At 40.9% G+C, this 25,285-nt stretch overlaps 1 protein-coding gene across 5 annotated transcripts in view; it reads left to right on the forward strand.

Moving 5' to 3' along the window:
• pard3bb (par-3 family cell polarity regulator beta b) overlaps window positions 1-25,285 on the forward strand; it is a 1,128,463-nt gene that overhangs the window by 824,658 nt on the left and 278,520 nt on the right. For all 5 annotated transcript variants that reach the window (XM_059967323.1, XM_059967326.1, XM_059967321.1 and 2 more), the window contains one exon: window positions 20,159-20,443. In XM_059967323.1, the coding sequence (XP_059823306.1) occupies window positions 20,159-20,443 (285 nt within the window). The remainder of the gene's footprint in view (window positions 1-20,158; window positions 20,444-25,285) is intronic.

Here is a 25,285-nt window from a genome sequence, read left to right on the forward strand (position 1 = left end):
GTAAAATCAATGAATTAGACAGATTATTCTGTTTTGTGCATACAGCCTTGATTTAGTGATGTGCAAGCAAGCAAGAAAAATTCCTATAAAGGTAGAAATTCGATCCTGGGGTGCTGTTAATTCCAGCTGCAATGTGAAATGCTATCAGAACCATCTTCTAGTTGCATTGCACCGATTAAGAAATTTGACTGGTTTTCGTTGATGTGAAACGTGGACTTAGATGACCTGATTCCCCTTGCAATGCACCAATTGGACAAACCTGGAGAAAATTAATTCATGTTATCTTCATTAACTGGTTCTTTGTGGTGCTAGGCTTCCCCACCAAGACTGATCATATACTGTCTATTACCCTTCAAGCCTTCTACCACAGTTCACCACTCCTCTTACTCATGCCTCACACTCAAGCTTTGCCCATTGTGTTTTCTAAATCTCCCTTTTCCAGTTCAGCTGGTGGTTCCAATGGGAAACCCCTTTCCCACTCACCAAATGATCATATAAAGATTTTTACTCCTCATTTACATGAAGGATGTAAGTAATAAAGTCAATTCAATTCAATTCAGATGTATGCTTGCAGGAGCTCTCTCCACTGTGCTTCATTTTTCTTTCTCTCAAACACTCATTGGTAATGCCCAAGGTCACGAGCAATACTAAAGTTGCCACTGACAGGCCAATCAGAGGCAAAGATAGAGTAGATAGCAGGTATCATTTTTCCACAGGGTCTAAGTTTTATTACCAGAGACCATGTGAGGGGTTAAGTTCGAAGGAGATGTGAGGAACAAGTTTTTTTTACACAGAGAGTGGTGGGTGCCTGGAACTAGATGTCTGGAGTAGTGGTGCAGGCAAATACACCAGAGATGTTTAAGAGGCTCTTCAATAGGCACATGGATATGCAGAGAATGGAGAAATATGGAGCTTGTGTAGGCAGAAGGGATTAGTTTAGTTAAACATTTAATTACTAGTTTAATTAGTTCAGCACAACATCACAGAATACGAACGTGTTCTGTGCTGAATTGTTCTGTGTTCTTTGATGTTTACGGAGGAGAATCTATCTCTTTCTTATTTCTTATGCACACCCACCAATCTTACGTCAGCCTAACTGAGCATGGAGAGCTTCAGTAATCTCACAGTACTGGTTGTTAGTTTGATGTATTGCGGTTTGTTGATGCACACTGTTATACCCCATCACATTTCTCATGCAGCTCACAATTTAAACAGAACTGAAAAAAAAATGAAATGAATTCAATTTATTTGCAAAGTTTGCTCATCCGATTGAAGTTTGCATTTCTAAAATGTGTCGCACTTGAAATCCACTTGCCAAGAGATTGTGGTACACCTAACAAAAACCTCAGTTCCTTTCACAGTGGTCCAACAATGGTTATGGTTATCTTGTAAACTTCTATCAGGTCCCTCCTCAGCTCCATTTCCCCAGAGAAATCTTCCTCTTCACTGTTGCTGAAACCCTAAATTAACTTAAGCTGCTTTGCCCAGAACTTTGTGAAATCCCTCACTAAACTTAGTCATTCTGTCCTTCTCTCCCTTTCTTAAAGATGCTGTTTAAAACATGCCTTTATGACTCACATTATGTGGGTTTTTTTCAATCTTTTTCTAATCACTCTACATTCGAGTCACTTGGGATGTTGTACTTCTTCAAAGTTGCCTTACCAACAATAGATTTTTGTTCCTTACTTCAAGGCTTGACATCTCTGATGATCTCATCACCAGTTTTCTATCCTGCACATGTCATAAGCTACAGCTTACATAGATATCAGGCCCCAGAGTCCCTCCAAGTATGTCAAATTGAAAATTGATCTTTGTTTCTACATGCATCCATGCCTCGTTATTATCAGATTCTGGGACTTCCTCAAGCCACAACTTCTGGTAGCTATTATCTGGGCTTGTATTCACCACTTTCTGACTTTATTTGTTAGTTGTGGTTCAATAACACCTTCTCCTTACCCGCCCATCACCTTCCGCTGATGCCCCTCCTCCTTCCCTTTCTCCCATGGTCAACTTACCTCTCCTATCAGACTCCTCAGCCCTTTTCCACCAATCACCTCTCAACTTCACAATTCATTTCCCTCCCACACTCACCTACCTTCTCCCTCTCCTGGCTTCATCTATCACCTTCTAGCTTGTATTCTTTCCCCTCCCCGCCTTCTAGTCCTGATGAAAGGTTTTGGCCCAAGATGTTGATTGTTCTTTTTCCCCTTCCATAGATACTGCCTGACTTGCTGAGCTCCTCCAGAATTCTGTGCATGTTGCTCTGGATTTCCAGCATCTGCGGAATATCTTGCATTCAATAGCACATCCTGACTTTGTGTCAGAAAACCACGGGTTAAGTCATATTCTAGATCCACTCCACCACTCATAAGTGACATACAGTGAGCGCTATACGGTTGGAGGTGCAATTCTTTTCTTTCCATTCTTGCCACACCTATCACGTCAAGTAGACATAAATGGTGATGTAGCTTGATCCAAAGAAAAGCAGTGTTGCCTTCTCCAGCGTTGTAACTTATATTTATCCCTCAATCAACATTGTTAAAAACAGTCGTTATCTAATGTTTGTTCATGCGATTTTACAGTTCGCTAACACAGGCAGTTAAATATCTGAGAATGGTGACAATAATTCAGAAGTATTTTACTGCCATAGCTTTTAAAATATAAAATGGAAATGGAAGTCTATCCTTTCATCATCATTATGTGCCTTGTCATATGATGTGGGTGATTATGGTCTATAACCATGATTGTTCTTTTTAAGTTCTACAGAAGTGGTTTGTCACTACCTTCTTCTGGGCAGTGTCTTTACAAGACCGGTGACTCCAGCCATTATCAATACTCTTCAGAGATTGTCTGTCTGGAGTCAGTGGTTGCATAACCAGGACTTCTGATATGCAGTAGCTGCTCACTCGACCATCCACCACCTGCTCCCATGATTTCACATGAGCCTGAACAGGGGGTGAAGCTCGTGCTAAACCTTTCCTAAGGATGTCCTGCTGGCTAGCGGAGGGAAGGAGTGCCTTACATCTACCTTGGTAAAGTTGTATCTCCACCCTGCTACCCAATCTTTTAGCAATAGCAAAAGGGACTTCTTCACCTGGAAATAATACACAGAAATTTGACTCTGAAACTCTGCCAATTGGCTGATTCTTCCTCAAAACCTATCATACATGCCCTGCTTTTGGCCTCTCTTCCTTTTGTATTACTTACCATCCAATTTTTTCCTGGTCATGCATCCAGGTTAGGAGAATTTAAGTTAAATATAAAATATTTGGAATTAGGATTCTGTTGAAGTTTGACTACTTTATTATGGTAATAGTAATCACTTTAGATGGGAGGTACTATGGAGTACATGCCGGCAGGGGCAGCTTTGAAGATGAGTGGGGAGAAAATATTACATCTGTCAGCCAGAATTAAGATTGAGTATCCAAATCCATATGGTCTGTCGCCCTGTGGTGGAAAATCCATGAATTTTTATACCTTTCCTTAATAGCAAAGATTACGGAGAGAATGTTCTGTAAAGATGTAGAATCTCTGACTGCAAATTGTCTGCTAAGTACAGTGACATTCTACACTCTGTGTCATTCTGTAACAATAATGGAAATAGAAATGGCATGTAAAAATTCAGATCATCTGTTACAGCCATTATACCTCAGGTACCTGCCACGCGGTTTCCACATTAAACCACAAAGAAGTGATCGAATAAGCCTTGAACTCACCAATCAATTTTGTGCCCGAGGCCGGACATTGAGAGCAAACTGGAACTGGCATGGTTCTCATACAGCATGTTTTATATAGAAAGCAATGGCTTGATGCAGACATCTCACCACATAAAGCCCAGTGTAAACACTCGGTCATCTCAACCCCCCACTTTAAATCCTTTTTCACACATGCACACAGGGAGCAGAGCGATCAAAACGGAATCAAGTGTATATAGATTATCCAAATGAGTCATTGACACCAGTGCAAGAGTCAGCACTTCTTAATTTATAGAAACAGACAGAAGTGCATGTTAGCTCAATTGTCAGTTAGGAAAGGGAGCTCAGATTGGTTAAGCCTGCCAGTTAGTCACTGCTGCCGTGAACCTGCGCCAGAGTGTGATCAAAGAAAATTCATGTTGCTTTTTGAAACCCATTTCTTTTTTTCCTTTCTGTGGGCGTTGGAGATTTGTTTTCCTTTAGCCAGCCCACTGCAGTGCAGTTCCTCATCAAATCCACACAGTACATTTCCTATAAAATATTCTAGTCATTTTGAGAAGAGTGCTATTATTTCAATGTTCATTATAAATTCTGCAAGGTCAGTATTTAGGAATCCCATTATTTTATTTAAATACCAGCAGCTATTTTCAATATTGCTGTCAAAAGTCTGACCACAATTATTATTGGCTCCCAAAGTAATTTGTTCTAGTTTAGATCTGCAAAACATTTTTAGTTGTTAAATATTTAATGCAGTTCAAGATGATAGATGCCAGAGGAAAGCCATGTAACTTTTTTCTTTTCATTGCTTTCTGTATAAGCATCAAGTGCTCCAAGGCAGAGGAAGAGCAGTTTTGGTACAAGTACAGAGCATTGCTAAGATTTATTTTCGCTATAAATGTTTTCATTAAATTTTCTTTCTTTGTTCATGCAACCTGTACAAAATCAAGGATGGTTGAAAGATATAATAGCAAGTTTATCTTAATACCAGTTCATGAATCAGTGTAAAAAATGTGAAACTTAGTCCTTCTGTTTGTAAACAAAACTTAGCTTCAGGGTGGAGAATGAATGTTACTAGCTGCTGTTCTTTCGTTGGCCTGCCTGCCGTTGTCCTTTCCTTTGTACAGGTGAAAAATACAGTGTATCCTCCTGGTTTTGGAGGAACTGTAGAAGAATACTTAAATGTCTCTTATCCTCCTCACAAAACTGTTTTCTTGTTAAATCAAGCTACAGAGGCTACTTCTTAATCACCTCACGGGTCCCGCTTCATTGATCAGCTTTACTGAATTAACGTATTCCTCCAGTAGCTAATTAGGTACTGCCAATCACATTGAATGGGATTATCAGGAATCAATTTTCTCCCATTTTTTTGGTCAACTTTGGAACCCCAGTTTTATTCCCTTCTGAGCCACGATCTCTGCTCTACTGTAATTGGATATCTGTTCCCACCTGAGTTAATATCACTTCCCCACCATTTGATATTAAACAACCACACTGTACTCATAGGCTGTTATTCACGTTCCCATCATAATTTACTTTATTTTTTGTTTATTTATTATTCAGTTTATTTGCAGATACACTGTGGCCAGCAATCCACCTATTTAACACTAGCTTAATCACAGGACAATTTACAATGACAAATAACTAGTACGTCTTTGGATTGTGGGTGGAAACCAGAGCACCCAGAGGAAACCCACACGGTCACAGGCAGAACGTACAAATCATTATAGACGGCGCTGGAATTAAACTCCGAACTCTGATGCCCGGAGCTGTAGTAGCATCGCACTAACTGTTCTGCTGTGTGGCTCCCCATTATGATTTGCCATCCCTTGTTTTGAGGGTAATTATGTATTGAGAACTGCATTGCCTTGTTTGAGCTGCACGTTTGACAAAGGTCACAAATTCCATTTGCGGTCTACCCTTTTGTAATTAATCAGTCTTAAGGTAACACTAACAATGTTGAGATATCTACAACATGCCTTGCCAGCAAACAGTAAAAGCAACTTGAGTAGCTGTTTTTCAATAAAGCAAAGTGTTTTCTCCTAAGAGTGTGTACAGAGCAAGGATGTTACTTCACTCCATCATTCCTTGCAGCTCAGTGAGCCATATACACCTAATTATTTGTCTCACGGGCAAAGAGGCAATTCCGGACCAAACTTCAGTCAACAAAGGATGATCAACACTTACGGCAGGGCTTCACTTCCAGGTGAGCTCAGTGTTTTCTGTACTCACTTTGACCATCAAAACATGGAGGAACCTTCATAGATCCCCACATCCTCTGATGATCCTAGGATTTCCATCTTTGAGGCCGATCTTCCGGATGATGAAAGCACGGAAAGCATCCGACCCAGGCATATTACCTGGCCACCAACTGGCTGGTGCATTCACTGAGATCTTTAACCTCTCACTTCAGAGGTGTGTGGTATCCACTTGCTTCAAGCAAGCTTCAGTTACACCGGTGCCCATGAAGATCATGGTGACCTGCCTCAGTGACTATCACCCAGTAGCACTTGCATGAAACAGTATCAGCTCCTACCTGGGAAGCAACTTGGATCTGTTCCAATTTGCTTACTGGAGCAATAGGTCCACAGCAGTTGCCATCTCATTGGCTCCTTATTCAATTCTGGAACATCTGGACAGCAGAGATGCATATACCAGGATGCTCTTTATTGATTATAGCTCAGGACTTAATACCATTATCCCCTCAAAACTAATCAATAAGTTCCAAGACCTTCACCTCAGTACCTCCATGTGCAATTAGATCTTGGATTTCCACACTTTCAGAACCTTAGTCAGTTCAATTGGCAACATCATCTCCTCCCCAATCTCCATTAGCACAAGTGCACTACAAGGCTGTGTGCTTAGTCCCGTGCTCTAATTGCTTTATACTTTGCACAGCTCTGGTGCCATATTCAAGTTTACTGTCGTAGGCCAAATCATAGGTGCTGATAAATCAACATGTAGGAGGGAGATTGAAAATCTGGCAGGGGGGTGTCATAACAACAACCTCTTACTTGAGTCAGCAAGACCAAGGCGCTGATTATAGACTTTAGCAGAAGGAAACCAGAGGTCCTTGAGCCAGATCTCATTGGAGGATCACAGGCAACTTTAAATTATGAAGTGTTATTATTTCAGAAGATCAGACCTGGCTGCAGCACATAAATGCAATAACGAAGAAAGCATGGCAGTGCCTCTGCTTTCGTAGGAGTTTGTGGAGATTTGGCATGACATCAAAAACTTTGACAAACTTCTATAGAAGTGTAATGGAGAGTATATTGACTGGCTGCATCACAACTTGGTATGGAAACACAAATGCCCTTGAATGAAAACTCCCACAAAAAGTAGTGGATATGGCCCAGTCCATCACGATTAAAGCCCTCTCAACCATTGAACACATCTACATGAAACACTGTTGCAGAAAAGCAGCATCCATCATCAGGTACCCTTGCCACCCAAGTCAAGCTCTCTACCTGCTTCTACCTAAAGTATAGGAACGTCACGACTCACCACAAGGCTCAGGAACAGTTACTACCCCTCAACCATCAGGCTTTTGAATGAAATGGGATAACTTCACTCAACTTCACTTGCCCCATCATTGAAATGCTTCCACAACCAATGGACACACTTTCAAGGACTCTTTATCTCATGTTCTTGATAATTATTGCTTGTCTATTTATTTATTATTATTTTTTGCACAGTTTGTTGTATTCTGCACTCTGGTTGAACACCCTAGTTGGGTGGTCTTATTTTTTATTCTGTTGATTTACTGAGTATGCCCATAAGAAAATGAATCTCAGAGTAGTATATGGTGACATATATGTACTTTGATAAGAAATTTACTTTACTTAGTCCTGATGAAGGTTCTTGGCCCGAAAAATGGACTGCTTATTCCTCTCCATAGATGCTGCCCAACTTCCTGAGTTCCTCCAGCATTGTGTGTGTGTGTGTATGTGTGTGTGTGTTACTCTGGATGTCTATTGTTATTTTAGGAACATCGCGTGGTGTAGTGCAGCTAGGACAGATGCAGTGGTGGCTTATGAGCACAAGTATCTTCTGCAAAAATGAGCAAACTGGGAAAATGACATTGACCGTTCTGTAATTCCAAGTAGTTTAGATGATCAGTGTTAATGGTAGTTAGACAGTGGAATCACAACTAGGGATGGATTGGAAATGTAGGCAAATGTGCCCTTCACATGGGCCTGTTGTTTTTCAGGACCAATACTAGACTGTAGTGGGGGAAACACTGGCAATATTTCAAAGTGCCTCAAATTGTAAACTGCGCTCGTCTGGATGAAACAGTAGATAAAAAAAGCAAATCTGAGTATCTTTCAGAACCCAATGAATATTTCCGAGATATCATCCATGGAAAAGTTAATTTTGATGTGGGTGGAGCTGCTGCCCCTTTGGTCCAGTGATACGGATTCATTCCTGATCTTGGATGCTCTCCCCATGGCTGTGTTGGTTTCTCTCCAGTGCTCTCATTTCCTCCCACATCACAAAAGTGTAGCAGTTTTTAGGTTAATTGGCTACTGTATATTATTCCAGGTGTTGCTGGCTGTTGGGAGAATCTTTGTGTTGTGTAAGAATAGATTACAGAGAAGTGAATGACAAAATGGAATATGAGTACCAGCATTGATCCAATTGGTCAAACAGCCTCCTCTTATGTTGAAAGATAATGTGAAATATTGTCTTCAGAAAGATGTATTCATGAATGATCCTTCCCTGCCTCTTTCTAAGGCCTCTTGCCATCTTCAAAGTCAGACTTCATTTTCAGCAGAGCAAATTAACATACTGCACTGCCTCTAAAGCATTTATGGATATTCTGAGATTCTAGAAGCCTCAATACAAATCCAGATTTGAATTACTTTTATGCATATTCCAACTCTATACACCCTCTAAAATCCCTTGCATTGGGATTGATTTACATACTCAAGTAACCATGCAGCAAATCCTGTTTAGCAGTTTCAATAAACCTGGCATTTGCTACTTGTTGAATTCCTTTCAGAGACTCTGAAATTAAAAATAAAACGTGGCACAATATAAACTGACATGACATCAGTTATTTTTTATATGCAGCACAGAACAGACCCTTCCAGCCCTTTGAGCCATGCTGCCCAGCTACTCAACAATATAACCCTAGCCTGTTCGCAATAACCAGTTATCTTTCTAACGAGTATGTCAGTGGACTGTGGGAGAAGCTGGAGCACCAGAGGGAAATACACACGCAGACAGGAAGGAATGTATAAACTTGCCTACAGAGGATGCCGGAATTAAACTCAGACCTCTGATGCCCTGAGCTATATATCGTCGCGCTAACGGCTATGCTACCGTGATTTTGTCATTGTGGTTTACAGAAGGATCATAATTAAGAGATACTAAGCTTTGTGATATCATTTTCTACCTCCTAGGATCCCTACCATCACAGAAGCCGTTCTTCAGCCAATTCATTTCACCCAATATAATGTCAAAAATGGTTAAGGGCATTAATTAGATTTAAAGGCAGTGAGCCTTGGCTATGATGCTGAAGATATGTGCCGCAGAAATAACTCTTCTTCAATTCAAACTTATCCATTACATGCTCAGCTGTACAGATGAATCCCACACAACTTTTTCTAACCACCTACACAGAGATTGAAGGTGTTAATAATATTAACAAGCACTAAAATGATGAAGAAGCAATGTAGTGTAATATGAAATAAACCACTAAGTTCTGAAAATATATAGCAGGTTAGGGACCATTTGTAATGGAAACCCAAGTGCTTTTTGTTCAGGTCACTGAGCTTTCATCAGATTGTAACATAGATATTTTAACCCCTCACCAATGTTCACATTGCCTTCACTGGGACTGCAAAACTCCAGGCTTCATTAATGTCTGGTCTAAACATGGGTTTGAGGGTCAAATTAAAAATAAAACCTCTTGACATCAGAGCAGCATTTGACTGATCAAGACATCAATGGGTCAATATCAAGGGTGAAATCTGCACAGGCTAGACTTGTACTTCATTCAAAAGAAGAAAGTGTATGGATTTGGAGATCAATTATGTTCAGGCCCTGGGTGTCACAACAAGAATTTGTCATGCTGTGTCCCAGGTCCAGTGATCTACAATGGCCTCATCAAAGGTCTCTTGTCCATCACAAAGACATAAAGTGAGAATGTTAGCTTATAACTGTATGAGTGTTCATTTCCATTTGCAACTCCTTAGATAATAGAGCATGCAGCAAAATTGGAACAACATTTGGGAATAGATTTTCAAATAGCAGAAAGCAAATATTCCAGGTATGTGTCAAACTGCGACCATCTACAACCAAACAGTGTACCCACATCTTCGTATTCAAAAATATGTCCATGAACTCATTATCATTGACTTCCTGAGTGTTATGGTAGCAGTCTGAAGACTAAGTATATACCAGTGATGAGTCATTCACGTCCTGACTTTTGAAAGTCCGTGATTATCTACAAAGTACTATCAGGAGTGGGATTGAATGGATGCAGCTCTTCAAAAAGAGTGTATTTCAACACCGGGCAGAATAGCCTGCTTGACTGATACTTCATCCATTTAACACCACTGATACATTCTGCCTTTTGTGTACTTCATCTGTAAGATACCATGGAGCAACTTACCAGAAACATTAGGGCTGCAAGAGCCGGTCACTTGCAAGTTTCACTTTGATGTACACTAATAAAAAAAGGAAAGACACTGCCAGGATCCTAAGAAGTTCTAACAATCTAGATTGGTACACAACTCATCACACAGACCCCATTGTTTGAGAAGGCAACATACCACTATCTTAAAGGCATCTGGGGCACAGATTATGCTGGACTTGTCAGCAATGTCCATATTCAGTGAATGAATGGTTAGAGAAAAGAAGCAGAATTTGATATTTCTAATTGCTATGAATCACTCATATTGATTTTCATACAATAATATAAATGTACTGCGCAGCAAGAGATCCTTCACTCCACTGGGACTGTGCTGACCAAAGTCAGTCCAGCTCCCAGCTTTTGATTCATAGCCTTCAATTCCCAGCTCATCAAGAACTCATCTCGATGCTTCTTAAATGAGGTGAGATCTCTGCTTCCAGCTGTATTTCTGACCACTACCCCTCCTCTGGTTAAGTGAAATGTTCACCATTCAACCTCTGTAAATAGTATCTTTCCAGTTACACCATATTCTGTGCAGTCCCTTCATAATTTTATACATCTTTTCCCAAAGAAAACAACCCCAACATAAAACATTACTCCTCGTAACTTTAATTCTTCTGCCCTGGAGACTACTCCACTGCATCCTCTTCAATGTTATTGCTTCCTTCCTCTAATATGGGAACTGGTGCTGTACACATTATACTAACTGTGGCCTAATTGCTGTCGTTTACAAAATCATCATTAATTCCAAAATGCACATGTCAAGAGAGCCACCTAAAGTTTCATGTTGTAGATGAAAGGGTGACATGTGGTTGAGATAGAAACTTTGCTGCTATGACATGAAACCTAAGATTTATTTAATGTTCGCTAGTAAAAGTGGTTATTGTGGTTCATCCAATACCATGATACCATGCTTCAAAAAACAGAAACATTCCAAAATGAGAAATAGGAGTGAAACAGGAATCTTATCAGAGGGGAATGAAATGAGTTCACAGTGCATGTTTTTTTTTTACAATTCTTTAGCCTGTGTCTAAACTTCATGTTTATGCCCTTTGATCTCAAAATTTGGATCTATCTGAAAGATGTCGGCTTGTTTATAAGCACTTGTGCAGCAAGTCAAGCTGACAGATAAGATTGATACCCTAGTGCTTAAGCACTACCCTTGCTTCTCATTTCAACTAATTTCAGAAGTTTGGCTCCTCAAAGTCCAGAAAAAAAAAAAATAGCAGGCAGAAGATTTTGTAATGTGGGAGCATTCGGTATTTTGATATTTTGGTTAGCACACTTGTATCAGTATTTCCTTTCCTGACAGTTGACATGTGCTTCATGTTAAACTGTTGCTGCAACTATAAAAATAACTCTCTCATCCCAGGCATAAGAATTCAAACAATGACTAACCAAAAGTTAATGTGTTCTGCAATCCTGCGCAGTAGTGATTATTAACAGATGACCATCCCCGGGAATGGAATGTGTCTTGTCTTGCATTTGTAATGTGTCTGTTTATGATGAACTACAGCAAATCAGAAGTCATTCTTCGAACTTATACATGTACCATGTTGCGTTCCTCTTTCTCATGTTCATATTTCAGAATGTTTTCAATCATTGTGGTCACTTGTCCCGTGGTGTTGTGGTTCTACTAATGCCACCATTTGCAGTAAAATCCAATTGTTTTTCGGTGCAAGACTTCTGCTCAATTTGAAGTCAAAAGGCTTATTGCTTAATGCAGACAGTCAAATAGCCGAAACATAAATGTGTTGAAGTTGTGATCTCTGGGTCATTGAAGCGGAGGGTGAGAGAAGGTAGATGGGAGAGGTAAGGGGAGGCAGAGAATACATGAGGAGATGGAGTTGAGTTCTTTATATGGTGTAGGAGGAACCTGCTACTAAAGCAGATGTCGGTTCTCCGTATCTTTCAAACTTGGCAACAGAGAGTTGGGCAGCTACCCCCTCAGCTCCAGAGATCTAGGTTTAATCCTGGCCTCAGGTGCTGATGGAATTAGAAATAGAATCAGATTTATTATCGTTGACTTAGATAATGGGAAATGTTTTTATTCCTGGGAGCAGTACAGTGCAAACACATGAAATTACTATGAATAAAGAAAAATGAGGTAGTGTTCATGGCTTCGTGGAACGTTTGGAAATCTGATGGCAGAAGGGAAGCAGTTGTTTCTGAATCTTTGAGTGTGGGTCTTCAGGCTCCTGTACCTCCATCCTGATGGTAGTAACTAGAAGAAGGCATCTACTAGACAGTGAGGGTCTTAGTGATGGATGCTACCGCCACTTGAAGGCATCCTCAATGATGGGGAAGGTTGTGCTCATGATGGAACTTGCTGAATCTACACCATCCTGTAGCCTCTTGTGATCCAGTGCTTTGGAGCCTTCAGGCTGAGATGAAACCAGCCGGAGTGCTCTCCACCATTCTAAAGGAACTTCTAAGCGTCTTTGGTGACATACTGAATCTCCCCAGACTGTTGATGCAGTAGAGGTGCTATTGCGCATTCTTCATGGTTGCTTCAACATGTTTTGGCCCAAAATGGATCCTCTGAGATGTTGATGCCCAGGGACATGAAGTTGCTCCCCTCCTTAACTCCACTGACCCCTCAATGAGGATGGGTGTCTGTTCTCCTGACTTGCCATTCCTGAAGTCCACAATAAATCCTTGGTTTTGTTGATATTGAGTGTGATGTTGTTGTTGTGACATCAGCAGTTTGTCAACTCCTGTACGCATCCTGGACACCGAAAGAAGCTGCAGAAAGTCCTAAAATTAGTCAGCTCCATCTCGGGTACCAGCCTCTTTAGAAATCAAGGCATCTTCAAGGAGTGGTGCCTCAGGAAGGCTACGTCCATTATTAAGGACCCCCATCACCCAAGGCATGCTCTTTTCTCATTGTTACCCTCAGGAAGGAGGTACAGAAGCCTGAAGGTACATTCTCAGCAATCCAGGAACAGCTTCTTCCCCTCTGCCACATGATTCCTAAATGGACATTGAACCCATGAACACCAGCTCAGTTCCTTTTTATATCATTTCTGTTTTTACACAACTTTTAATCTATTCAATATACTTACTGTAATTGATTTACCCTGTTTTTTTCCTTTTTGTATCGCCATGTATTGTAGTGAACTGCTACTGCAAAGTTAACAAATTTCACGACTCTTGTCAGTGAGAATAACCTGATTCTGACCATCTGAGATTCTGCTCACAACAGTGGTGTCATTGGTGAGTTTATAGATGCCCGGCCACACGCTCATGACTGCAGCAAGAGTAGAGCAGTGGGGTGAGCAGGCATCCTTGAGGTGTGTTTGTGTTGATTATCAACTAGGAGGGGACGTTATAACCAATCTATACCATGTGTGGACCCATGACAAGGAAGTCAAAGATCTAGTTGCGGAGGGAGGTACAAGGCCCAGGTTTTGAAGCTTAGTGATTATTATTGAGGTATGATGGTATTGAATGCTGAGCTGTAATCGACAAACAGCAGCCTGATTAATGTTTTGCAGTCTTCTCCAAAGCAGAGTGGAGAGCCAGTGAGATTGTGTCTGTTGTTTACCTGGTGTGGTGATATTTTTATTATTTAGAGATACAACACGGTAACAGGCCCTTCCAACACAATGATCCCAGCCGCAGCTGCCCAATTACACCTATGTGACCAATTAACCTACGTTTGTACTAGCCCGGACAAGTTTACAATGTGGCATGGAACCAGAGCACCTGAAGTAAACCCAAGTGTTCACAGGGAGAACTTGCAAACTCCTCACAGACAGTGGCGGGTGTTGAACCTGGATCGTTCGTGCTCTAACCCGTACGCTGCCATGCTTTGGTGTGCACTTTGCACGTTTTCTCGGTGACCCTCAGAGTTGCCCCACAGGTACTCTGTTTTTTCCTATATTACAGAAATATGGGGGTTGATCTGATTAAATGGCCACTATAAATTGTTTCTAGTATGTAGGTGAGTAATAGAATTTGGGGTGGGGGGTGGGTAAATTGAGGGGAATGTAGAGGGAATAAAATGAGTTTGGATAAGATTAGTGTAAAAGAGGGTGCTTTTGGGGTGAACCTAGTGGACTGACAGGTCTATTTCAATGCTGTATCTTTCTTTAATGAAAGATTTTATGAGTTTTTTCCAGTCTTCCTTCCCTCCAGCTTTTGGGAGAAAAAATTCTCTGTTGTTCTCAAGGATAATCTCTTCTAGAAATCTCATGTCAAAGAAATTGGCAATTCGGAACCCCCTCCTCTCTCCCCGCCCCCCCCCCCCCCCACACACACACGACTTTGCTCCTTTGTAGAGCTGTACAACCTGACTAGTAGGTCAGGGATCAAATGTCTGACAGCTGCTCCCGGATTGGAATAGATGGCGCCAGTGTCTTGGTGCAGGCTGATGTCAGTTTCTGAAAAGAGTCTGAGAGGGTTAGAGGCTGTTACTGAATTTGTGTGGTTGGGGTGGAGGGAACCAGTCATCACTCATTGAACTGATATCACTCATTTCTAGAGTCTTTCAAGTAAGTATTTTCCTATACCTTCTCCAAAGTCTTCATGTACTTTAGTAGTGTGGGTGGAGGATAGAAGTTGTGTAGTCCATCATTAAAGTTAGGCTGCGTTCTGTGCCAGACACGGTTACCGCATGTAACGGGGAATCAAGGTTCTACAAGCAATACACACAAAGTGCCGATGGAAGTCATCTGCAGAAGTAACTGTTCATTGCACAGAGAAAGCTCTGACACTGTTCCCCTTTGTATTGGGATCCAGTATGGGACTTGGAACTGGATTATCTGATTCTGAGGCAAGGGTGTAATCCTTGAACCAAAGCTGGCACCTGGCAAATGTGTCTTGAGATGGAATTGTCATGGAGAGGCACAAATGCTTATGTGAACAGAAGTTTCAGTATGGTTAAGCACTCTGCAAATAACGCACAAAGTGAAGTGAGATCAGCACCCACCAAAACTGGAACTGGAAGACAAGGAGGGGTGAGAATCACACACTGTAACAACATGGCCCTCCCTTGCTGCTGCATTATCAGCCTTGACTGGTGTTGATTCGGTCTTGAACTTGCAACCACCTCACGGATGCAGGAGTGCCACAGTAGCTTGGCTAACTCCAGATATTTAATGTGTTGGTTTTGTAAATCATATAATAACTGGAGAAAATGAATTCTTCCAAAAAATCTCCTCTGAATGATGAATGAAATTTAACAAAGAATAAACATGAGAGGCAGTGGGTGCTGTTAGATATTCATTACAACATAAGTGAAGATAATTTTGTCCTTTGGATCCGCTGCTCACTCACATCACCGCAATCCCATCAGTCTGTTCCTCTTCCTTTTTCCCTTGTAAGCCTACTGCTTTACTCTCCCTCATGTAAACTTCATTGATATTCTTTGACCTTTCACCTGCACTGAAGATAATGTAGAGCAGTCAGTTAACCTAACAGTACACCCTTGGGACGTGGCAGGACCCAAAGTATCTCGGAAACCCATGCGATCACTGTAAGTGCAGACACCATACAGATAGCAACCAGGGCCATGATCAAAACAAGGTCACTGTGAGACAACAGTTCTAGCTCCATCTGTTAACTTTTCCCTGAAATATTCATTAGCAGAGTTGAAAGTTTCTCAGATTTGCCTTGCTTATCCACCCCTGTAGTTTCTGGCCTTGAACAAAATGAATCATAGGAGAGATTATGCTGGGATCAAATTTGTAATCTTCACTTACTCTGTCCAAGAGTTCAATGAAATCACCTGCAAACTTAGGCATTGAATGCACTAGAGTGATGTGTTATGAAAGTTTGTTCAGTATGATCCTCCCAGCATCTTTCATACTTTAATCTGTGAGAACACCCAGAGACTCTTGTTGGTCATATCCAGATTCCTTTGTACTGAATTGTTCACAATTGAATAGAATGGTTATTATTATAAAGAATACCTCGAGTTTTCTTTCCTTGACTGGCTGGCACATTTCTAACAATCCCTTCTCACCCTGGTTGCTTTATCTCTGTTTATAGCACGGCTCTTTCGTAATGTTTTTCTTTTGACCGTTACCTTTACCGTTGTTCAGCTTTCATCTGTCCCCGAATTATTCATCAGTTAATGAGGTGTTCTCATCTCTCATTTGTGGGTTGAACGTAATCCTTCAGTTTTAATGGGCAAACCCTGAAGAAAACATTATCAAAGAGCATGTAGTATTAATTGAGATGACAGCAAAAATATAGAATCTTAATCATCTTAATTTGGAACCTCATTATCTCCACAAAGTTTTACAAAAGGAAAATGGAAATGTGAGTTTAAGTTTTAGGGAGAAATACATTGTGCATCAAGTATATAAAGCAGTGTCTCCACTGCTTTTAAAAGAAAAAAGGTAGCTTTAATGGCAAATGTTTTAAAGATATAAAGTGGGTTTAGTGAGGAACTGATCCTGCATGAAAGTTCCATTCTATTTACCCCAAGACAACAAACACTAAGAGAGCAACAACTGACCTATGATTATCTTGGCTTGTCAGTTTTTCACTGTACCTTGATGTATTTGACAATAATAAACTAAATTACATTGATTTTTCTAACTTCCAGTAACTTCTCCCCCCTCCCTTCTTTCTTTTTCCATTCCAGCTCTCCGCTTACCTCATCTCTTCTCCTCACCTGTCCATCACCTTCCTGTGGTGGCTCTCCTCCCCTTTTTCTCATGGGTTACTGTTCTCTCCTATCATATTCCTTCTGGTCAGCTCTTTACCCTTTCTAATCACCTCCAAGTTTCTCACTTCATCTCCCTCCCGCACCCCCCTCGCCTGGTTTCACCTATCACATGCCAGTTTGTGCTCTTTCCCTTTCCTCTGCCTTCTTATTCTGTCTTCTTCTCCCTTTCCAAATCGTCAACGTTTATTCCTGTCTATACATGCTGCCTTACTTGCTAAGTGAGAATCAGAATCAGGTTTATTATCACCGGCATGTGGCGTGAAATTTGTTAACTTAGCAGCCGCAGTTCAATGCAATACGTAATCTAGAAGAAAAATATAAAATAATAAATAAATAAATAAATCGTATTCAGTATACTTCATGCAGTTTACATATATTGAATAGATTAAAAATCATACAAAAACAGAATTACTATATATTAAAAAAAATGTGAAAGTTTCCCCAGCTTTTTGTGTGTTCTAACTAATTTACCAATTTAGTTTACCAGCACAGTACAGAGTGTGTATTTGGAGGAGATGTCTTTCAAATCAAAGTTTAAATATAGTGCAGTTCCCCTTCTCAGGTGAAGATTAAAAACATCACAAGATTAATTGTGAAGGTGTTCTAGATGATATTGTTTCCTCGTTTACCACTGCAAAAGCAAATTATTCTGCTGTTACCACATTTGGATGCCATTACCTCAATCACAACTAAAAATATTTACTTGACTATTCAATGATGTGGAATACATAATGATCAAAAAGACGATGTATAAATGTTACATTTTAAATCCATTATTTTGCATAATTTGCTGTTCCTTCTATCACCACCATTGCTGCGGGACATGTTTTGCATCGACCTGGATTAAGAACAGGGCCAACCCTATAGTAAAGTAACCCTACAGCAGTCTTGGCAGAGACAGTCCAATGCAGGTCGTCACCTAGGAAACCGTGTTCCAAAAGGAGTAGTGCATTTTGGATAGGTGTGCCAGGGGAAGAGATGCCCAATAATTTCTAAACAGGTGAATGGAATCTGAGGAAATGGTTTTCTTTGTCTTGTCATCTTTTGAACTATGGCAATGAAAAAGTAAGTGATGGAGCTATCTATTTTCTATAAAAACATCTATTTTTTTCCCCTACTGGAACAGTTGAGGAAATATTTAATTTCAGCGAATCTATACTGGGCTTATCCACAATATGTAATCTATCTGAAAGCTAAGGGGAGACTTCTTCCCTCAGAAGCTGATGTGATGTGGAATAAGCTGCCAGCAGAAGTGGTGGGTGAGGGTTTGATTGCGACATGTAAGATAAACTTGGATAGGTATAAAGGGCTGTGGGTGGATGGGACGAGGCACAATAAAAGTTTGACTCAGTCCAGATGGGCCATAGGACCTGTTTCTGTGCTGTAGTGCTCTATGTCTCTAAAAGATAGATACAAACACCAAGGTGATTCCAAGACATCTTCAGGCCATAGACCCCTTTAGTAATCTGGTCCCTGGACCAGGGAGATGGGAATACACTTATCCAAAGGTGGGTGTCTGTAAATGGGTTATATTGCTCTGAAAATGTTTTCAAAAGTAGGAGCATCAGTTCTTGACAGATAGGTATAGGAGGAAGCAGACTAATCACCTGTCTGAATTGTTCCACTATTCCAGGGGGTCGGCAACGTTTACCACTGCAAGAGCCATATGGACCCATTTCCCACAGAAAAGAAAACACTGGGAGCCACAAAACCCGTTTGACATTTAAAATGAAATAACACTGCATACAACGTTTTTTTTGCCTTTATGCTATGTATAAACAAACTATAATGTGTTGCATTTATGAAATTGATGAACTCCTGCAGAGAAAACGAAATTACATTTCTGCATGCAACAAAAACATTTTGAACTCCGAAAAAAAGATGTTGGTTGAAGGTTACTCCATAGTTAGCCTACCTTGGATCGAAGAATTAAAAGAAAGCGCGCACTGGCGGGTGTCAGGCATTGGCAGTGGTGATGTATATTAATAGCGATAAAAAACACGTTGTAGCGGTGTGTTACACGCAGCACTAAAATAAAGACACTGCAGTCAAAGGTAACTTTATTCAAACTAAACAGCCTTGCTTTAAAGCCTCCCTCAACCCGTCCCCGTGGGTGCAGATGCTCCAAAAGACACGTACTCACAAACCCCGTAGGCTATCTCCCTTAGCCGGCACGGTGGCTAATTGTGAGCCGGTTTGGATGTGCCAGGAAATGGGGTCTCCACAACGTTTTTAGATTGTACAAGATCACCATAATCTTCAAATTTCGAATTACATTTCAAAAACTAATGAGCCACGGGGAGCCTCAGCACAGAGATGAAAGAGGCGCATGCGGCTCCGGAGCCGTGGGTTGCCGAACCCTGCACTATTCAGTCAGAAAATGGTGATCTGTCCCTTAACCCCATTTGCCTTCATATTCAGCAAAGGTCGGCCAGCCTTCAGTTCTGGGCTGTACACTTTAGAAGTACGAGAAGTCAATGGAGCAAGTGCAGGGTTATTCAGGAAATGGGGTATTAGAGTTGTGTGGAGAGTAGAGAAGCATTCAAATTCAAAGTTCAAAAGTTAAAAGTAAATTTATTATTAAAGAACACATATGTCGCCATATACTACTGAGATTAATTTTCTTGCAGGCATTCGCAGTAGAATAAAGAAGTGCAATAGAATCAATGAAAAACTGCACACAAATAAAGACAAACAATCAATGTAGAAAAGAAGACACTGTGCAAATACAAAATAACAAATAATAATAAACAAGTAAAGAAATAAATAACACTGAGAACATGAGTCATAGAATCCTTGAAATTGAGTCCATAGGTTGCAAAATCAGTTGTACTCCAGAGATGAGGGAACGCTAGATGGGAATTAGATATTTAAAATCATGTAGGATTTAAATAGTTAAACAAAGGAAAATATTTCCATAACCAAACATCGATAACAAGAGGCTATTTATTTAAAGTCAATGTAAAAGGAGGCTGGATGACATGAGAAGACAAATATATAGGTGGGAAAATTGGGTCCAATTTTGATGTGGTTTGCCAGAAATTCAAGTCAAATCAATTTAGGGAGAAATTCTGAAGAGAGTATCATTATCAGACATAATTTATAACATCTTGATTTTGATGTTATGTTTTCCTGTCCTTCCAGGATTGAAGCCAAGCATCAAGAGCTCAGAGAGAAGCTGGCACGGGAACGCTATGATCAGCTCCCTCCCACCAGCCTTTCGGTGCCTGACATTGAAGACGACGACATGGACCCAAACTATGCTCGGGTGAACCATTTCCGGGAACCACCAGCATCCCACGGTGGATTCAAGCCCCCTTCCCCACAGCTGCAGCCAATAAACCCACATCGGGCTTTGAGTGCAGAGCAGGAGAACCTGGATGGACTGTATGCCAAGATCAACAAGCAGCGACCTCCTGCTCCTGACAGGTAATTGAGATGCTGTGTTAGGCATATCCTCTTGATGTATTCTTCACACTTTGCTTCTTTCAGCTGTTGGAAGTGACACCTGGAGCTTTGTAAACCAAACCAATCCCTCCCGTGTCTCTTAAAAGAATTGACAAGAGCTGTGAAATTTAATACGTTAGAATTTGAGAATCACATCTGAAATTCGCATTTGTTTGAATCCTTGTTTCCTAACAATAAATATCCTACTTTGAAAATGTTTACTTGTGTTGACCTAACTGATTGCAGGTGGCAGGGATTTTGCTTAATATTATCCCTGGATTTGAAGAAGAAAACTTGGATTGGGCTCTGGGACTGGATGCTGTTCAAAGATTGGAAATGTGCACCAATGCCGTTTCTTGCCTCTTCAACTTTGACCAGTCACTCACAACCAAGCACTGAAAAGAGGCTGTTTAGAAAATGACCAGTAGTGGACAAGCCATGCCTGAATATATTGGCTAATGAATCCTGTACACGTGTGCTGAAACAGTGGTCGTTTTAAAAATTTGCCATGAAAATTATGATTATTTGCAAAACAGCACTTTCAGAATGCCTTCTGTCACAAGAGCTGTTTCTGCTTCAACATGTGGCATTCAAATCATCTCTTGCAATAATGTGTGGCTGCAGCCTTAAGAGCCAGCATGTAAAAACCTACATGCAAAATATAAACAGTATTCTCAACTACTGGGGGGTGCGGACTCATTAGGATTGGCTGTTAAAGTGACATGAGACATGGGGAGAGTGTTTCCAGGAGGGATGGGCAACTGGTGGACTTTACCTGCAGGTAGGGTGTCCTCCATGGTGGGGCTGCATGGTAGCGTAACGGTTAGAGCCATGCTTTACAGCATCAGTTGTAAGATCGGGGTTCAATTCCCGCTGCTCTCTGTAAGGAGTATGTATGTTCTCCCCATGACAGTGTTGGTTCCCCCCAGTTGCTCAAGTTTTCTCTGTCACTCCACGGTTAGGCTTAGCGAGTCGTGAACATACTATGTTGGCGCTTGGAAGCAAGGTGACACTTGTGGGCTGCCCCAGCACATCCCCAACGCAAGCGATACATTTCACTGTATGTTTCAATGTTTTGATGAACACGTGACAACCCCTTGGTAGGGAAATTTGGAGACCTTTTGGGATATTTTAATCACAAATTGTGGTGTACCTGAGTGAGAGCAGGCCTGTAAAGGCTGCAAATGGGCTGAGGGAAAAGTTGACAAAGTCTAGTGTATGGAGTTTGGATGACTACACTAATGCTGTAGTAAGCAGCAAGCAGACTGTGAGGTATCCTAGAGGCCAGTGGCAGTGGTCCAGAGTGGTGCTGAAGCCAGAAAGTAGAGACAGAGGGTGACCTTGATTTTGACTGTGAGCATAAGCAGGGCACACTCAAGAATTACATTCGAGAACATAGGAAGTCACAGATCTCAGTGAGGTCTGTCCAGGTGGAATATAACCTGTAACTTCTAATGTGATGAACTGAATACTGAGGCTTTGGGCCTACTCCAGGTTGCTCCAAGGATTTGGATCTAAGGATTCAGTCTGGTTCAGAATGCTGTTGTTGTGTCTCGCTTCCATTGTTTGCATGATTTGTTCTGTTTTCTCTGGGTATTCGGCTTGGTCATAATTTTTTTTATTGGGTTCTTTCAGGGTCTCTTGCTTTGCAACTGCCTGTAAGCAAACAAATCTTAAGGTTGTATAATTTATACATTCTTTGATAATAAACTTTGGAATCTTTGAATGTAAACTTTGCTCAGGGAAGTCTTTGAAAATGAGTGCCTGTAATTTCTGGGTGGAGAAGGTCTTGAGTGAGTCCTTCATATGTGTTATAAAAGGCCGAAAGAGATACGGGCCAAGCATAGGCAAATGGGACTAACCTGGATGGGCATCTTTATCAGCATGGACAAGTGCTTTTGGTTCTATGACTCCAAGTGATAGAGTAGGCATGGTGGCCGACTTCAGCTTCTAATCCATATGAAAACTGCTCCTTTCTTTCCCAACAATGTGAGAACAAATTTCAACTGTTATCTCCAGCTGGCTGAATTAATTTGGGAAGAAGCAAACCATCCGATATGCAGGGCAGTGGATCTGAGGCTGAGATGCCCTGCGCAGCAACTAAAGGCAAAGCACACCTTGCTGTAGCAGAAAAGGTAACATGAAAGGAAGGTAGATTTGCATTTACGTAGCAGCTTTTCACAGTACCCAAAGGTTTTTCCCCTTCTACTGTTACAATGTAGGAAGAATAACAGCCAATTTGTGCAAAGTAAGATCCCACAACCAGAGTCTTCTATTAGTGACTCTTTTATGAGAGAATTGCTGGTCAGGGCAAAGTTTGTTATCAGTCATTGGTAGAGTGTGATTCACGTACCTTGTTAGCCTATTTTAAATGGTAGTCAACCGAAATAATGGGTGTGCAGACTGATTTAAGTCAGATTGGTTAAGGATGGTAGTTCTCCTTCCCATAGGGAGATTCATGAGCTATTGGGATTTTCACAAATTATGTTAATTCATGGTTGTTAATACTGATTAATATAATGACTTGAATTTCAATTCCCGAACTGGGACTTGAATTCATGTATCCAGATCATTTATCCAGATCTCTTGTTACAAGACCAGTGTCTTAACCACTGTTCTGTTGTTCCTCCCATGTAATAATGGCCAGGCCATCTGTTTTTAATGATGTTGGCTGATGTATAAATATTGGTCAGGAAACTGAGGAGAAGTCCCCAGCCGTACAAGATACTGCCTTGGGAACTTCTGTATTCAACTAAGAGGGTAGAACAGATCCTGAGCCTATAGTCTTGTCCAATGGATGGATGAAACCGTGACCTTGTTACTGCAGTAACGTACACGTGTCAGGTTATTGAAGGAGGCTTGTATACTCATGTTCTGATTAAGTGAATGCTGCCTTCTGAGCTAAAGCTGACAGGGATGTAACGAACTTAAACTTCCCAATTCATGGATGATGCAATTACCTTTTGTTGAAGAAAGCATATCACTCATAAGCCTTGAGTTGACTCATGTTTGACTGTAAAATATTGTGATTTTTAAGGGTGTGGTACCCTCTAAATAAACTTTAGATCGAAAAAGTTTTTCTTGTTCCGCTCAGCTTCAAAACAGGAATCTTGATTCTGGCCAAGTTTCTAATTCACTCATTTTCCATTCACTACCCCATTCTGCCTCCTTTTCCTCCTGTTCACTATGGCCTCAACTAACTCACTCTCAAGAACAACCATTTTCATCACATCTTCCATTTGTTGAAGTGAAGAAGATTCAAAGTAGAATGCACTGTCCTACTCCTAACAATGTCTTCCCATTTCAGTCATGCAAATATACATTTTATTCCAAAATAATTGGTTGTGGCTTTCTTGAAGCCAGGTCTTTGAAGCAGGTCAGGCATCATCTATTGAAGGGAATGCACAGCCAATGTTTGAGGCTGAGATCCTTCACCTACCCGCTTCAACTCAACCCCCTCTTATTCTGACTTCTACCCTCTTTTCCAGTCCTGATGAAGGGGCTCAACCCAAAATATCGACTGTTTATTCCCCTCCCATAGGTGGTATTGAATCTATTGAGTTTCTCCCTCATTTGTGTGTATTGCTGAGATTTCCAGCACCTGTAGAACCTCTTGCGTCTTGTGATCCTGCATATTGTCTCTCCACATCTGGTGCACAGCCAATTTTAGTTAGCTGATCTTGTTTCAAACTTTGGTTAGAATATTCCTAGATTTCATCTATTGCAGCCCCCTTACTTTTGACCATCAAACCAATGGGTTACAGAGTCATAGGAGATACAACACTGAAGCAGGCCCTATGGCCTGTTGAGTTGGCTCCAAATATCAGGTGCTCTTTTTTACACTAATCTTACCTCATCCATTTTATCCTTGGCCTTTTCCAATCAGCTCCAGCCAATTCTACCCATCAGGCTACCTAGGTAACGCATCAATCTGCATGCTTTTGAGTTGTGAGAGAAAACCACTGTGATCACAGGAAGAAATTGCACACAGACAGCAGCAGAAACCGGGATTGATCCTGGGTGTGCTGCTGGTGCTGTGAGGTGCTGCCCTGAAAAATAGAAGCCTTTCATAGCGATTGAAGAAACCAATTCAACATTAAATGTATATTTAATATCTTAGAACAGAGAACAGTACTGCACAGGCCTTTTGGCCCACAATGTGATAGTGACCCTTTTATTTACTCCAGGATTAATTTAATCCTCCCCTCCCACACATTCCTATATTTTTCTTCCATCCATGTGCCAAGATTATTCTTATGATTTTTCTCACGGATTAATTTTCAGTTTTTCAGGGCTGCAGACAATCCTCTTAAATTGTTTGGTGTCACTTCGAACAGAACCTACAGACAATTACACATGGTAGAAAATTGCATCACAGGGGAGATATGCAAACCACATAGGCAACATCCAAGGTCCGTGTCAACCTAGTTCTCTAGAGTTGGGGGGAGTAGTGTCAGTCTCTGCACCACTAGGCTGCACATGTTTCATTGATTTCCATCGACTTTCTATAGCCTCCTTCAGCAATCAAAAATAGAATTGAGGAATGACACAGACAATATTACACGGAACTTTTTCAGATAATTGGCTTTCTCTACTTGTCTTAAAATTGCCCAGTTCTATTGTAAGGATAACCATATATAATATTAACTCATTTTTTCTTTCTCCACAAATGCTTTCTGATCTTTTGGGAATTTCTAGCATTTCCTTTTTGGTTTCAGCCTCCAGCAATAATTTTGACTTGCATTTCACTGCTTTAACATCCCCCCTTTGTTTTTCTCTACTATCTCTTACTGTCCTTGTCAATTTATTACCAATGTTAATGAC

The sequence above is a fragment of the Hypanus sabinus genome, chromosome 4, assembly GCF_030144855.1.
Source record: "Hypanus sabinus isolate sHypSab1 chromosome 4, sHypSab1.hap1, whole genome shotgun sequence".
NCBI lineage: Eukaryota > Metazoa > Chordata > Chondrichthyes > Myliobatiformes > Dasyatidae > Hypanus > Hypanus sabinus.